At 43.9% G+C, this 17,180-nt stretch overlaps 1 protein-coding gene across 1 annotated transcript in view; it reads right to left on the bottom strand.

Moving 5' to 3' along the window:
* Positions 1-17,180, bottom strand: part of LOC142590418 (lysosomal aspartic protease-like) — a 41,544-nt gene that overhangs the window by 21,338 nt on the left and 3,026 nt on the right. Inside the window, exons 2-5 of the mRNA XM_075702518.1 lie at positions 13,269-13,407; positions 4,736-4,859; positions 3,447-3,888; positions 85-229 (exon numbers count right to left, since the gene is read on the bottom strand). Coding sequence (XP_075558633.1) covers positions 85-229; positions 3,447-3,888; positions 4,736-4,859; positions 13,269-13,407 — 850 coding nt within the window. The remainder of the gene's footprint in view (positions 1-84; positions 230-3,446; positions 3,889-4,735; positions 4,860-13,268; positions 13,408-17,180) is intronic.

The raw sequence follows: 17,180 nt of genomic DNA, 5'->3' as shown, positions 1-17,180 counted from the left end.
GAGCTCATGTTCCAGTTGGTAGCCCTTATGCACCTTTCTTCTGCCTTTCGAGCGAGTATTGACAGTGCAGATAATGTCGCATACCAAATCGTACGACGACTTAGTGGCGCCAATCATGTGGTTCAGCCGTCTGATCTCGTTCACGGGGCCAGCTATCGCGCTGGTGCCTGTGTCTGCAATAGCCTGGCAACCACCATGACAGAAGCTGCTGTCGTGTCCAACTTGAATTCTGAAAAAGAAGAAAATGCACAAATAAATATAGTGATTTTTATAGAGGTCGGCAAAAATTATATTCCTCTTTGAGCTCACTCACAATTTACCCGAGCCTATTGGGAAAACAAATCATTTCAGACTAGCCCATTAAGCTGTTTGACACTACAATAAGTGGTAAGAGGCAAATTCTGCCTCTTTAGCTCCTATCTAATACATGGTAAGAGAGGCTCGGCCATCCAGTGTAACAACGTTGATATGATGGATTACATTTAAAAAGCGACAGCTAATATTTACCGAGTGTTGCGAATACATTTTTTGAGGAGCAGATATTTTCGGAAGTAGGAAAATTTCTGAAGAACGAAGCCAAGTTTACAAATTCGTAAACTTCATTGAAGACAGGGCCAGAGTACTGTCGACTAGATCAAATAGAACGCCCGAAGCGTACTACGTTGATATATCTTATACAGTTCCCTGAAACCTTGTACTAACTTGTGAATAAGAAAGCTCAGGCAAGAATGCAATGTTACCGCGTAAATCGCAAACTAACCTATCGTATTGGTCGGCTGTAGCTGCTGTTATATATATATAATTTAGAACATTCCGGTCTCCTGTTCTTGATGTATAAATACAGTGCTGTAAATTTGGTGTTTCAATTCTTTGTTTAACTTATAAATTTTCGTAAAAATTATGAGCAACTAAATTTAAAATTATCTTTTCAATAGTGCACTATTGCAAAAATGCAACAAATTTTATTCAAGTTCGTTGAGCGGTTGTCTAAAAGAGAGTATTTTTGTTTTACATATTCGTATCTGTAAATGGGATTTCGAGCTGACCTAGCGATTCCTCTTAATTACATTTAGTAAAGTGCTCAAACGCGATTAGCCTTATAAGTGGACGAACACGCGAGAACAGACGAACATCAGTGTTTTAGAACGGTCGTGTTTTATAGCACCAATTACATCTGAATAATCATGTAGGGCCAATTAGCACTATAACAGCTGGCTCTTCTTCAATACATAGTGAAGAAATCTGCATACAGGTGTCTTCTTCGCACCACTTCTGTGCAGATTCACTTAATATATAGACGCGGCCATAACCCAGCTTTCGGTACATCGTTGGCATAATACAGTTTCCCCGAGTGATGCAAGAAAACAGCGGTCATCACTAGATACACGGAAAGTATCGCAGTTGTTCTTAAGAAAAATTAAGTTAGCCCTAGTTTAGATAATCACTAACGAGGCAGGTTTTCGTGCGCATGGAATGATCGCCGAACATAGACGTTAAGTTTTTGTCAACACGTTAGCTGAATTAGTTTTAAAGAACAAATCAAAATAAAGAATTGAAAGTAGCATTTAAGAACAAAGATTCAGAAAACTACGATGAATATTCAAAGGTAAAGATTGATAAAGAGTGTGGTAAATGTCAGTCCGTCGTCTACCGAACTCGCGTGCAAACTCAACTGCGTGAAAAGATGAATTATAGCTTTGGAGAGCAAACAGAGGTTGATTTCACCAGTGCACTTCCTTTGGTATTATGTTAACAAAACATAACTCAGCCACTAATTTATGTTGCACCTTTCAGCTTTCACCGAAGCGCCCAGTTTTGTCGTGTTTATTTCTTAATCCCTGAAAGTTTCCCGACGCAAGATGGGCTGCACTGCACAGTATGAAGCCCGCAGCACTTACCTATAGATTTACCTTGTAAGCAGAAGTTCATAACACAACAAAGTACTCTATGTTGTATTCACCCCACCTTGCAGTGCAGCCGTTTCTGCGTGTGTCAGTCATGGCAGCTTGTAATGAGAAACCCATTGATAGTAATTCTGTGCTATCAGAGTGCCAGGGCACATCTTGCATCATTCACAGTTTCCTTAATTTCGATCGCATACGAACGACGCTCAAAGTCATAGGTTTCGACGGCGATCGTGATGATCGTTTGGTCCACTCAGCCTCACGGCCTTACAGTGATGGTAATCTTGCTGCCAACGATGACTGTACTTACACCATTGTGCCGGCCACCACTGAGCTCATCGTCTGCCGCTGCGTGTTCAGAGACGTATACATATTTAAAACAACCATACTCAAACCTGGCCAACTTAAGCCGAGTTGGCCAGGCATACATCGGCGTGACTGGTGCCTCCGACAAATGGAGAAAATATCACACGTTCTCTGTCCTGCTCTGCTGCCTTTGAAAAACCATGAGTTGGCCAAGAGTGGAGCTGGCTAAGCACTCCTCGGGTTAGATATTGCATACATACACAAATACCCAAGAATTTGTACATGGGAACCGCCGCCACCGTAACACAATTGGTAATGCAACGCACGTGTAATACGAAGGTTGCCGGTCCAGCTCCCGCCGGTGGCAAGTTGCTATGTCGCCCAATTTCTTTTCCCTTTAACTTATCGACTCTACGCTTCAATTAAAGCAACAAATAATGTCCCCTATGTTTTTCTTGGTTTTATTATCTGTTGGATTTATGTGGTTGTGACTAACAATAATTGGATCCCTCGGTTCCTCTTCTTCTCGTTCATAGATAGATGCGAATTTCATCAGTGATCCGCCCTGCAACCGCATCTGACCATCAAATATGAATCTATTCTTACTTAATAGCTGCAGCGCCTATCTATATGAAAACTGTAGTACAACTATTATTACTAACAGATATTTACCTTAAACTGAACGCCCTGTAGTCTGCACTGTACCAGAAAAAATTCAAACAAGCAGGAACAGGAACAGCGCAAAACAAGACGAGCGAGTAAAGGGCACAGGACAGAGCGCTGTCCTGTGCCCTTTGCTCGCTCGTCCTGTGTTGCGCTGTTCCTGTTTTTTTATTCTAAGATGAACCAACCAGCCCCATTGAACAAGTATTTGAATCTAGCTGCTCATTCCTTTACCGCCGCTGCCCGCCTAGCCCCTTTAATAGCATAAGAATGGAGACGAGCAGAAGCTGAAACCTCAAGTCTAATTTCATTAATGACTGCTCGTTTCAAAGTGCTCCGGCTGCGCTATAAGTGTGAAGTAATGCAGCATCGAAGCTGTATTGCGGCAACAAGCAGGCTCTAATGGCAATATTCGGACTTCATTGCTACTGTTGGAGGCCGCTGGTATACGCAATGCAGCTTATATATAGTTGCACTATTACACGACTTACGTAGCCCTGCCAGAGAAAATGCAACACGAACGACTGGTGACAAGAGGGTGTCGTGCCAGGAAGCGAGCAAGCGGTGACCAACCCGTCCACGTCGAACTGCCAGTATCCCTTCTCGCTGACGGGCACGTAGCTGAGGTTCCCATCGTAGCGGTCATCGTCGACGGCACCAAAGAGGATCTCACCGCCGTCACTGCTGCTGGCGTCTCTCTTGATGTAGACCGAGAAGAGTGGTCGAGCCACGACCCCCTGCGCAATCATGTTGTCGAAAACCGGCAGGCCAGGCATCAGCGCAATTTGCGGGTATCCCAGACCGAGTACGCCGTCGAACTTGGAGGAGATGAACAGGTCACCGATCATTGTCCAGGCCTCGCCGAAGTACTGGCCCCGCACTCGGTACTCTTCGAGAGCCACAACGTCGCGACTGACTTTGCCAATGATGCTGCCGCTGCCGTAGCTGATGAGGAACGGCTGGCCGTGCTCCACGTACGTCTCCGAGCCGAAGCAGTCATAGCGGTCGTGGGCCCCTGCTCCGCGCGCACGAATTTGCCGGCGCTGCTCATTGCGTCAAGCAATCCATTACGCATAGTAATGAGACAAACGAAATGAAATAACATGAATTTATAAGAGCGCGAGCCGAGCAATTCGTTATCCTGTGAGGCGACACATTAGTGCATTACTTCTTCCATGCCATCTTCATCAGTAAGTGCTTATGATGAGGCATTTTACGCATAGATAATCCTACACCCGGTATAGAATCACGGCACGTGGCTATATAAATATATTGGCAGTTAGTCGCTAGTATGCAGAAACAAAATACTGACAACTCTGTAAATTAGTTACCGCGTGCGACGAAGTGCGGTAAACAGTATACATAACACGGAAAAAGAAAAACGATTGTTGCTTCACGAATAAAACAAAGCAAAAACAAAGCCGCCGTGGTTGCTTAATGGCTACGATGTTGGGCTGCGAAATACGATGTCGCGGCTTCTATTCTCGGTCGTTTGTGTACCGTGCAGTGGGTGCGCGTTAAAGAACCCCCGAGTGCTCAAAATAAATCCAGTACCCCCAACTACGGCGTGCATCATAAACAGGCCGTCATTTTGGTACTTAAAAACCTGAAAACTTATCTAAATAATTATCGCTAATAACACGTCTAACATCACAAATCGTTGGCACAAGTCCTTACGAACAGTTGTAGAGTAATAACTTCCTCGTGAGTGCAGGCTCTGGAGTTTGCCTTAACCACGTCCACTGCGACATGGCATGTAATATTCATTGCATCCGTAATTTCACCTCTCTACTGCCGGTATGCCTCGAATATGTCATGCTTTCTGAGTGAGATTCTAAGAAACAAAGGCATAGGCGACTCACTACAAGCCACACTTTCCGGGGGACACCTGGCCGAAGGTACCCATAGATCTGAAGAGCCGGTGTCGAACACTACTCGGAAGGTCTGCGGCGGCGTTCCAATGCTTACGTTGCCGTAATACTGAGCCTGAAAACAAAACGAGAAAATGAAACGCCTTCTTTAAAGACGAGACAATCTCATTGTCAGTATGATAGCATTATAATTACTACTTTCTTGGTTCAAGTACGTATTCCACTTGGTAATCATCACACAGAAAAGTAAGCACGGACAAAGAAAGGTGGACACGATAGATGCATTAGTCATTCTCCAAGGCATGTGTTTCGCGTGCTCTAAAGCAAGCGATGGGTATTTGGCCGTCGTTGCCTGGCGCCCTTTACCAGAGAGAAGGCCGTCATATTTTGTTGCAACAAGAAAAAATATTTTGTGTTTGCAAATAGTATTACGCAACCATTTCGAAAAATTATTATACGTGCCCTTGAACTTCACCCGTATCACAGAACAATCTCCTTCCCTTCCTTCTTAAACGGCAACTATTGTTCTGCTGCGCCTTATCTTCAAGAACCCTGTCTCCTTTTGAAAGGCGCTTGACGGGCTGAGCGTATGCGCGCATCGCTTGCTTCACATGGTGCTATTTGCAGACACGGGCAAAAAATAAATCGCTTTTCTCTTTCTCCAGAGGGCAATGCTTATGCAACACCTTTCGTGCAAAAGGGAGCATTAACCTTACGATGTGTGTTTCGCTTATGACGTTATATTTTCCACGCCGCTTATCTTCACGCCGCCATTCTCACACACTATGCACGGTATGCAACAAACGAAGGCGTAAAGCTCCATCTATCTGTCCCAAAGAGAACGGTAAAATTTGTAAAGGAAGGGTATAGCGATATCAATTATTTCCAAGGCTCCTTCTCGAACAACCTCAATGGCTTAGCTACTGCCAGGACTAGCTAGTCATACTTTCTCCTATGATTATTATCATCATAAACTTTCATGTCCACTGTATGACCAAGACCTCAACCAGTCATCTCCCATTACCCCTGTCTTGCGTCAGCGAGCCCACTCTAATGCCTGGAAATTTCGTACCAACACATTACCTGATTCTCTGCCAGCCTCAACAATGTCTATCTCCCTTTGCAGTCCTTGCGCCCTTACAACAACGGTTATCTGTTTCCCGTAACACATTACCTACCCAACTCCACTGCTTGCTTTCAATCTCAAATATAATATACTAGAACGAGCGCTATTTAACCCCTACCAGCATTTTCCTGTCTTTTATCTTCACTCCAGCCATGTCCCGTCGCATCACCCGTTGCGCAGTCCTTAGCTTCTTCTCAAGTTTACTGGCTAAGCTTGTTGTTTTAGTTCCGTAGGTTAGTATAGTGGTAGAATGCATTCATTATATACTTTTTCATTCGGGAATATTGGTGAGCTGCCGTTAATGACTTCGGTGTGCCTACCATATGCGTTCCAAATCTATCTGATTCGTCTGCAGATTCACTTTCGATGATCCGGTCCCTCTATTACTGTTTGGCGTAGGTGAAAGTGCTCTTGAACAGCTTCAAGAGGCTTCTTTTTTTAAGTAATGATCTCTTGCTTCGCGTTGAGGCTATCGAAAATTTTTTTCTAATGAACTTTGCAACATACCTCTAGACATTGCCGTTTGAAGTCGTCAAAAATTTCTTGCAAGGCATTTCCAGTGTTGCTGAGATATTACCCATTAATCCATATAAATAATCCTTTCCAATCTTGAAGTCTCGAATACTTCTTGCTATCATGAACATAATAATAATTTAGTGATTGCCTCATCTTGTTCGGGTCTTTTTTAAGCACATTTTTGTCTCTCTTTCATGCGGAAAATTTTGGTAGCTGTGGAATCTGGATATCCATGTGGGCTCCCCCAACTCGGTGACTACACCATGCATCCATATAACTGCTGGCGTCTCTACTGAATCGAACGCCTTCTCGTATTTTAGCCGTACAGAAAGATTGGTTATATCCCTCAGGTATTTCAATTACCAGATTATTTAAACGGATGTCATCTGTTGTTGAAAGTCCCTTTCTAAATCAGCCTGTTCATTTGGTTGACTGAAATCAAGTGTTGCCCTACTCTATTCGAAATACTTTATTAAATATTTCATACAACAGGAGAAGGCAAGGTAATAGGTAATTAAATTTTGAATTCGTTCAAGTAACCTTTCTCATGGATGAACATTATGCTGGCATTCGTCCACGTCTGGCATATTTGTCGTCATGAGGAAAGCATATAAATGATCACAAGCTTTTTTGGGCAATATCCTGCCGCCTTTTATGAGAGGCACTGTTATTCCATCATCTCCTATCACTTTTTAGCTTTACATATCCTGTAAAGGTCTTCTAACTTCGTTTCTAATTACACATGGGACGTCCGTCTCTTCTCTGCAATTACTTCTAATGGGACTGTGCGGCTTTCTTGCGTAATATAAAGTTCAGTACACAGTCCCTCTGGAAACGTTATTCTCATTGAAATGCTAATGAAGTTGCCCTGTTCATTTCTGCAATTATTTTCTATGCGAAAGCGTCAAATGGCCAATTTAGCGAAAAAGCCGGCCTCTGTCATCTGCAGTATGGAAACGGCACCTAATTTCCCATTGGCTGCGACGCCACGCCACGAGCGCGCCTCGACGGAGCAGACCGGGCTAAAGGGAACCCCTGCTGCCTCGCTATCGCGCCAGGTGTTGTGTTATGGGAGAGGGTGTCGCCGCGACGCCACGTCACCCTCGCTCTCGCTCTCAGAAGCCTGTGTTATGCGCGCGTTCTTTGTCCATGCAAGCTCTCGCCCGCGTTTAACGGCGCATCGGTAAGGCCAAATCAAAACCTGTCACGTGTCTCAACGCTTGTGCTTGTCCGCGAGGAGTTCATAACTCGACGAACCGCTCAGCGGTGTTCAATTGAACAATAATGCTTTCACTGTCAAATTTCATAAGAAATGCTTAGGTGTCCTCGGATTTTTTTTTTTTTACTGCCCATGCCAAGTCCCCGGGCCTTATAACGTAAAACTACTCCAACTATGTTTTATTCCAATCTCTTGGCGTTAAATTTACGTAACCGCTGACACAAACATCGGGCGGTGACCCGCAGCGTTGCCTGAACAACCAAATCAAACGCTCTTCTCGTTTACAGGTGGTCACTTTGGTTTGCTTTCAAAACGAATAACATTGCCTACATTGAGCGGTCTTTCTTGTATAATTGGCTGACGAGAGGCAAGGAGCACACTGAAGTGGAGAAGGTTTCAATCGGGCCGAGCCAGCGCACTCAAGAGAGATAACCGGATGAAGAGGCAGGTGCCGGCGTCTGCGATTGGTCCGCTTCCCATTAATTTGCTTGCGATGGCTTGTCTAAAGTGGCGGCGGCGTGAAACTGTCCATTAAAAAGGCCACTAGAGCGCATCCTCAGCAAAGAAAAGTTGACAGAGCGTTGTCGTATACGTTCCGAAAGGGCTCGATAACGTCGCACGGCCACGCAAAAAAAGTTTTGTTACACGCAAATAAACCCATGCTCTCCGGCAGGTGCGAGTAGCCAGTGCCCGAGCGATCGGCGGCAGCCATCTTTTATTCCTTTCGGAACGGGGCAGTCTCCGGCTATTCAGAAAAAAAAGTGCAGTTTTGTTCGGCATGTTAATGCATCCTTAATATGTACACGTCACTTTGACGCGATGAGGTTTCACAGCTTTGAGACGTCTAGGGACAGACAGGTGAACTGGGTGCAGCCTGAAACCTTTGGGCCAATAGCAGAGAGTTAATGGCGAAAAGGCGTCGAATCAGAAATAATTATTTTTCTTTCGTTCGCTTGAATCATACATAATCAATGAGTACACGTCATCACAGATTGCGAGCTATCGTGGTTTTCGTGACGTCGCATGACAGACAGGCGAAGTGGGGGTGGTCCAAAAAAGTTTTGGATCAATCGTGGAGGGCTTATTGCAGAATTGGAGTAGAAAAGTTTGTAATAGCTTAACGTTATAGCTCCCCCGTCTTGTTCATTTCAGTGTTTCGTCATTTCTTGCTGCCTCTCATGTTCCTCATGTCTCTCATGTTCCGCTAATTCATCTATTACTATGGTTACGCCAATTCGACCTGGTCATAAAGCTTTCATACTTTCATGATCTCTCGTCTTTTTATTTGGACCTTTATTCCTTGGGACCACTCACCCCAGACTTCAGATGCCGCCCCTGAAATAGCTTGTTCTTAGACCTCATTCACTGCTTTCATACTATCATCATCCTCCTCTTCTAAGCGCCATATTTGTTCACGAACAACACCGGAACGCTAACGGTTTTCTCTTGTCCGCTACCAGCGTGTCCTTGTTTCTCCTGGCATTTTTTCCTGTGTCTTTTTCTTTTCAAATTGAGGATAGCCCTAAACCTTGCTTTACACCTCCATTGCACTGACCATTACATATTACGCTACCTAACCTCTCCGTTCGTCATAACTCTGGGATTTATACAGATGATGAGTCATATTTGATTTTTTGTTTCTCGTTTGACCTCTTCTATGCCCACTTGAGATTACTGCGTTTCAAGGAATATGTAATCAGAACCCGCGAGCATTTCCTTTGAGCGAACAATACCACCATATCTGCTGTACAACCTGTCTTTTTTTTTCGCTTTTGCATTTAATTCACTCATTACTACAGTACTGTAAGTTTTAATCTTCCGAATTGATAATTCAACGTTTTCGTAGCACCCTTCTCCTTTATCACAATCGGAGGCTCGTGTATAGACTAGTGCTATCTTTGAAGGCATAAGACAATAAAATTAATGGAACTTACTCAGTACGTGTCATTCACAAAAATATACATTTAGCCGATGGTTCCTTCTTAGTTATAATCCTGAACATCACCCACAGCCAAGCTCACCCAGCCTCAGACTCACTATGTACGGGCCCAACCAAACTCCCTCGGACTGAGACACAGCCAGAATCAGACCTCGCTGAACTCATTTGAACGCCGACTCATTAAAATTAGATTCACGCAGGCTCACTCACACTCCAAGGCTCAGGAACCCACACTCACTCGGGCTCGCTCAACATTGTTAGGTATGAGTCACTGTGTTAGCAATTCACCAACTAGCCAAGTAGCTAGCATGTTCTTCACATGGAAGTGGCACGCCTGAAAACTATGCCAAAGACAAACGCGCAAACGCTAGCCGTAAGGAGCATAATAAGTGCCAACCGGTATAGTAGTTGCAGGTAGACCTTCGCTAAAATCTACAGTTCACGAAACAGGTGCAAACGTAGTACCCTACATCTGTAATGTTTAATTTATTTGATACAAGTTCCTCATTCGCGTATTTTCTATTAAGCTGACTAGTTCCTATGGACACCGCTCCGCTCTTGGACGCACAGAGTCAAGTTCACTCTTGTTGCGAACTCATCCTAGCAAATAGCTTCGTGAACTTTGTAAAACAACTGTACTCGCATGTGGTTCAGATTTGAACTCACTCAATCTCACAGAATTTCCAATTCACCTAGGCTTTTCGTGAATCAGCTACACATCCACTTCAACTCATCTCGACTCAATCACACCGACACTTACGAGGACTCACTTAGGCTCAATCAAACTCAGTCTGTAACCTGCGCGGATTGACCTCGATTCACTCAAACTCGCGCACGGCTCTGAGTCCGACTGAGTTCATTAAATTGTGAGATTAAGAAACTTATAAGATTAGTCGGCAACCTCATTCATGGTTCGCCTGCTCATGGTTCGGCATGCAATAACACTTTTGTACTTACGTGCATACGCATGTTAACGAAGCTGAGGGGGTCAAAATTATTCCGGAGTCCCCCACTGCGGCATGCCTCATAATGAGATCGTGGTTTTGGCCCGTAAAACTCTAGAACTTGTTTAACTTTTTTCGAATACAAATCGAATAGTAATAATAAGTATCGAATATTCGAATGCCGATGCACACATTTAAAACTCTTTTTTTTTTAAATTAGCCTAGTGTAAAAAAGACAACTGACTTTCAGGGACAAATGATCTGTACTAGACACTCACTAATTGTCATCTAAAAACTGCACGAATATCCCCTCAACAACTTCAGAGCCTGGTTCCAAACAAGCTTTCCAAAAAGGAATGGATGCTGTAAAGCTAGCTTTTCAAAAACGCTAAATAAATAGTTTCCGAAAAAAGATATGTTATGGAAAAAGGCAAAAAAGAATTGTCTGAACTTTTGCGCCGTAGACACATGTAAAAAGGAGAGTTGCACAGCAAAAAAAAGAATATGAAACTGCTACTTGACTAGACTGCCAGAAACACTAAATGACCGACCACACGCACAAATCTCAGGTTGTCATGTAGGCTTCCGCCGAGAAATCCAAAGCTTGCATTAACCACTTTGTTTCTGCATTTCTCCGAAAACGCTTGCCGTTGTCTTTCTCCTGATGATTTGCGATACTTTGTTTAGCAGACGGAGAACAGCAACCAGACCGTAACATTCGGTTGTGGCGAAATGTTCGGTTAGCTACAAATTGAAAATACTGAATAGTTCCTTCTTGACCGCAAATACGAATAATTAATCTGTAGCAGCAAATTCGTATTCGAATCTTCAAGCATTCGCCCCCCTCTACTTATTAGTATTTTGTATCATTCCTCTATTATACATTGCTTTAAAAATGAAATTATGGGGTTTTACGTGCCAAAACCACTTTCTGATTATGAGGCACGCCGTAGTGGGGGACTCCGGAAATTTTGACCACCTGGGGTTCTTTAACGTGCGCCTAAATCTAAGTACACGGGTGTTTTCGCATTTCGCCCCCATCGAAATGCGGCCGCCGTTGCCATACATTGCTTTAAACTCGTTTGTACGCCATGTATGCTGTTTTTTATGTGATACACCTATTCCTGTGTATGCTGCCTTGCGTACGGGCTCCTGGGCATTCTCAAGCGGCATTGGACGGCTTTTCGCCCTGATGTGCCCCCCAGCTATTATGTTGAAAATAAAATTGATTGATTTATTGATTGGTTGATTGATTGATTGATTGATTGATTGATTGATTGATTGATTGATTGATTGATTGATTGATTGATTGATTGATTGATTGATTGATTGATTGATTGATTGATTGATTGATTGCAGTGTGTCTGAGTGGGCTTGAGTTAGAGTGAGCAGACCGTGTTCACGTAAGCGTGAATCTGAAGCTGCCCGAGTTGAGATTATTCAACTTGGCATGAGTCTGATTGTGAGTGAGTTACCGTGAATCAGAGCTTGTCTCAGTTTGTGTCAGTTTAATTAAATCTGACTGATACGTCACTCCAGTTATTCCAGTGTACAACAGAACCTGTGCACATACGAAGCTCTGCTGCACCAGTAGAGGGTCAATGCAACGGGCACATTGTGACACCGTTCCTCATTTAAGCCATTGGATACCCGACTGTGATCTGGTAAATATGAGCCTAGGGATTTATGAGCCTGCAAATACAGCCACGGTCCGGCAGCGCGACAAGGTCCGTCTGTGGCGTCGCTTCTCATCATCATCATCTTCATCTTCATCAGCCTGGCTACGCCCACTGCAGGGCAAAGGCCTCTCCCATACTTCTCCAACTACTCCGGTCATGTACAAATTGTGGCCATGTTGTCCCTGCAAACTTCTTAATCTCATCCGCCCACCTACCTTTCTGCCGCCCCCTGCTACGCTTCCCTTCTCTTTGAATCCAGTACGTAACCCTTAATGACCATTGGTTATCTTCACTCCTCATTACATGTCCTGCCCATGCCCCATTTCTTTTTCTTGATTTCAACTAAGATTTCATTAACTCGTGTTTGTTCCCTCACCCAATCTGCGCTTTTTCTTATCCCTTAACGTTACACCCATCATTCTTTTTTCCATAGATCGTTGCGTCGTCCTCAATTTAAGTAGAACCCTTTTCGTAAGCCTCCAGGTTTCTGCCCCGTAGGTGAGTACTGGTAAGACACAGCTGTTATACACTTTTCTCTTGAGGGATAATGGCAAGCTGCTGTTGCGCTTCTCGCTCTCACTCAAATATCGCGTGCATGTGGTTGCCTCCTTAGCGCGAACTTCGCGACCCGGGCAAACCTAGGGCAGCACAGCACGATACCGGAAGTACCAAAACGCGACAGCGCGGGTGGCGCGGAGTCGAGCGAGAACTAACCCGTTTTAACACTCACGTCGTTGTGAAGGGTAGCGTCAATTAGTTCTTTTTTCTAAGCATCGAATAGAAATGAACAGTGGGCCTTTCTTTTTCCTTTTTGAAATGCAATGTAATGATCTTTTTTTATTGTCTGCGATTGAGTACTAGTGACACAATTATAGTTAGGCGCTACGACCTTATCGTACTGGTACTAGAATGTTACGGTAGCGTCTTAATTCGTGTCCTATATTTACCTCTATTTCTCGCTTACTAAAGATTTGTTCTCAATAACGTTGACGCCTTAGACATTTTCGATCCTTGATCGTTCACTTCGTATTGACTTAATACTTGTCTTTTTTGTGCCTTTAACATATATCAGAAGCCATGAAGAGATAAATAATTTCTCACGTCCAGAAAGTTTCTCAAGTTTTCAGTTATGATGCCCTCTCCGTGAGGCCTTCCGAGCACCGTCGGCCAGACGCGTCCAAGTGGAAGCTTGTTTCCAACGATGTTTTCTCGAGCCGACTGCATTCGGCCAAGGCGTATCCTGAAAGTACGTTTGAGTAAAAATAAACGCATACAAGAACGCACAAGTTCGAAATATACAGGGTGTCCCAGCTAACTTTAGCCAGAGTTAAAAAATACACAAATGCTAAGTAGCTTAGCAAAACCAAGATAATTATGTTTGCCGTCGCTTTGGAGATACTCAAATATTTTTTTTCATTCTGCCTAATTAGAAAATTAGCCCTAATTAATTAAATTCACAAATAATATAATTAGATGAAAAGTTCCAATGAGAAAATTGTAGAGCGACATGAAAAAACTCTCGATGCAGCGTTCTGTTGCTCAATACGTGCTACATAAAAGTTTTTTTTTCCCGAGCGTGAAAGGAGCCCACAAATGTACGCAAAACTGCCGTGCGACTGGCCGCTCGAGGCACCTTGCGTGCATCGCGGGCTCCTTTCACACACGGAAAAACACTTTTATGCAGCACGTATTGAGCAACAGGGCGCCGCATCGAGAGTTTTCCATGTCGCTCTACAATTTTCTCATCGGAACTTTCCGTCGAACTATAATATTGGAGAAGTTGATTAATTAAGTAAGACTAAATATCTAATGAGGCGGAATTAAAAGAAGTTATTTAATTATCTCCAAGCGGCGGTAAACAACATTACCTTGGTTCTGTCCAGCAATGTGGCGTTCGCACATTTTTGAACTCTGGCTAAAGTCAGCTGGGGCCCCCTGTATATGCTTGGACACGAGTACTGCAGGAGAACAAGAAAAAATTGCTTTTATAAGCAATTACGTAGCTCATTTGATCAGGAAAGGTATTTGAGTACTGTTGTCACCCCTCCTACTAAGGGGGATGTTGTGAGAACATTATTTTAAATGCGATAGCAGTATAGGCGGTTGAAAAATAAAAAGCAAAGGAAAGACACTGAAGTTCACCCGACGACATCTTCGGTTTGCTACTCCCTACCGGAGAAGGGAAAAAGGGGCATGAAAGAAGGAATGAAAAGAGAAAAGAAAGGAAAGCAAACGAAGGAAAGAATGAATAATCTGGAATTGTCCGGATTGGCGCTGTCACACAGTCTGTGAAGGCACTACATAGTCATTAACAATGGCAATGCCCACTGAGGTATAAACGGCCCCTTAGTGAACAGTCGTAATGTGTCACACAATCCATTGCCTCTTAGGAAACGCAGCATCGCTTGCCGTGGTGGTGATTCCAACAAGATATGTCAAAATGCGTACAACTCAGAACGTCTCCTGTAACATCAACAACAGCTGCAGAACTTGCAGACCTCCGTGCAGCTCTTCATTTCATTGTTCAGGAGCCACCCAATCACTGGTAAATCCGCTGTGATTCCAACATTTTACTCTCCGCTCCACGACACGGATCACATGAGCAGCTCGTCGCAGAGATTAGAGAAGTCCACCATTGAGCAATTGACAACGTACACAAGATAATATTTCACTGGTTGCTTAGCCACTGCGGCGTCCCTGGAAATAATCAAGTGGACGCAGATGCCTCATCTGCCCACGACAGCGTCAGCTTCGTTGCCATCCCTATTTTCACATCCGACCGAGTGAAATTACTTTGCGCACTTGCATGTCACCTGAAATTGGATCGGTGGAATTCATTCCAATTTACAAGCGCACTCCTTTATACCTCTTGGACCTTAATTTACAACTTCGTATTCCATCCGGTTTCTCACTATAGGCGAACTTCACACACTCTAGAGCCGACGAGGCTCCGGCACCTCGCAGCAGCGGGACTTTCGCCGCATAATCCGAGCGATTACACTGCTTGGACGCAGGGACCACGTTATCGATCCCTCTTGGACTTCATTAGATCAGCAAATCTTTTTTCATTCATTTAATCATCCTTATTCACCCCCATCCCATACCCCTGTATGCCCTGAGGCATTTACCCTCGCATTACAAAAAAAAAAAATTATCTAACAGAAAAATATGGACCGATCCCGGAGGCAGTGCAATTTAACAGCGTCTGAAAGCACTAGCTACCCCGAGGGAAGAATGCGAGAAACTGCGTGCACGAGAAAAAGATGCGTGCGATCGTGGCCTCAGGGTTAAAGCATTAGGCTGATGTGCTAGCAGACAGAGGCTGGATTTCATAACATAGGTCACTCATTTCTTTATAGCATATTAGGCGTACTTCACCTTCTTTCGAGCAGTGCTGGGTAGTATCGAAGATACACGTATCTTAGATACTACCTTAGTTACTCTTTGGGTATGTTGCATCTGTATCACGATACGTCAGGCAAGACGTGTATCACGAAGAAAGGGGGTTAACCGAGGGGACAATTTTTATTAATCGTATCATGAGAAGGTCAACAAACAAAGACACCAAGGAAAACATAGGGGAAATTACTTGTACTTACTAATTGAATTAAAGAAATGATAAATTAATGGCAATGAAAGTGGATGAAAAAACAACTGGCCGCAGGTGGAAAACGATCCCACGTCCTTGCATTAAGCGTGATCCACTTTCATTGCCGTTAATTTAGCATTTATTTAATTCGATTAGTGAGTACAAGTAATTTCTCCTACCTTTTCTTTAGTTTCTTTGTTTGTTGGCTTCTCATGATAAGACGTCTTTCAATATTTCCGATACATGAAAGAATGTATCCGGTATCTTAAGATACAAGATACTGCCTATCGCAACATCACCGTGCGAAACTATAAACGCTGGCTAAACTCCGCTTCTCAAGCTGATACTACTGCCATTAAGCCACCTGAATAAAACTAAAGACAGTGACATTCTTTTATCTTTCCGCAGGAGCCCTTCATCGAGGCCAGGTGATGAGGTCTGCGCGTCCCTTTTGGTGCAGCAGAGTCACGTGGTGGAGCTCGCGCCGTAACGACGAAAACAAGCGCACAAATGTCTGCGCGCAGCTGACCTTTTGTTTTCTTTATTTTTTTTTTAGTTGCGTCTATGCCATGACACTTCCTTGTAGCCACCGTAGTGTGCTGCGTATGCGAATATGTGCGGCGTCTCTAGCGCAAATTCTTATGCCGCTGTATTATTGTTTTTGAAGTTTCTCTCGCGTGGTGCTTGTTTACGGAGCTTAAAAATTGCAAGAGCGTCTACTGGCTTTCACACAGCGTGTCCTAACCGAACAAAAAGAAAAATGATAAACGAAAAAAAAATCGATATTTCTGACCGGAACGTAACCGAAACGCTATTTACTATATTGTTTCGGAACGAAATCGAAATATTTTTTATTGGTTTTCGGGTCAAGGGGAAAGTCGGCAATCAGAAACAACCGACGTCAGGCACGTATCTTAGGCAGGAATAGTGCGAGCGATAGCCCCTCAAACGCTGCACCAATCTAAGCCTTTCGTAAGCAAGAGTAGACGAACGACAAACAACGGAGGCACACAAAAACAAAGTTCCCAATAGGGGTTCAGAAAGTTTGGTACAAGAGCTTAGTGGCGCAACCCACCGCCCCGGCCGAAAGAGGACGCTAATAGCATCCATCCGTCCTGTCGCTCGGTGCACTAGCAGATCTGCATCATAGCGAAAACCCAGGTCTTGCGCGCAGAAGAGCTTATCGTTTCGTTTATATTCGTTTAAGTTGGTTTTACCGGAACAGCGGTCTCGCATTTCGGCGAGTATAGTCGATCGCGTGCTGCTTCTGAGATCTTCCTCGGTGCCTTAAACTGAAGGCACCTACACATGATCTCAGAACACATAATTCACTTATTGAGAAAAATTAATACTTTGCATGCAAGCAAAAACTGTTATGAAGCGTTACGGATATAATATTTTTTTTCGTTCCGGAGCGGAACTGG

This window comes from Dermacentor variabilis, chromosome 1 (assembly GCF_050947875.1).
Source record: "Dermacentor variabilis isolate Ectoservices chromosome 1, ASM5094787v1, whole genome shotgun sequence".
Taxonomy (NCBI): Eukaryota; Metazoa; Arthropoda; class Arachnida; order Ixodida; family Ixodidae; genus Dermacentor; species Dermacentor variabilis.
Note: the sequence above shows the minus strand (reverse complement) of the source record. Positions and strands in the feature narration are given on the sequence as shown.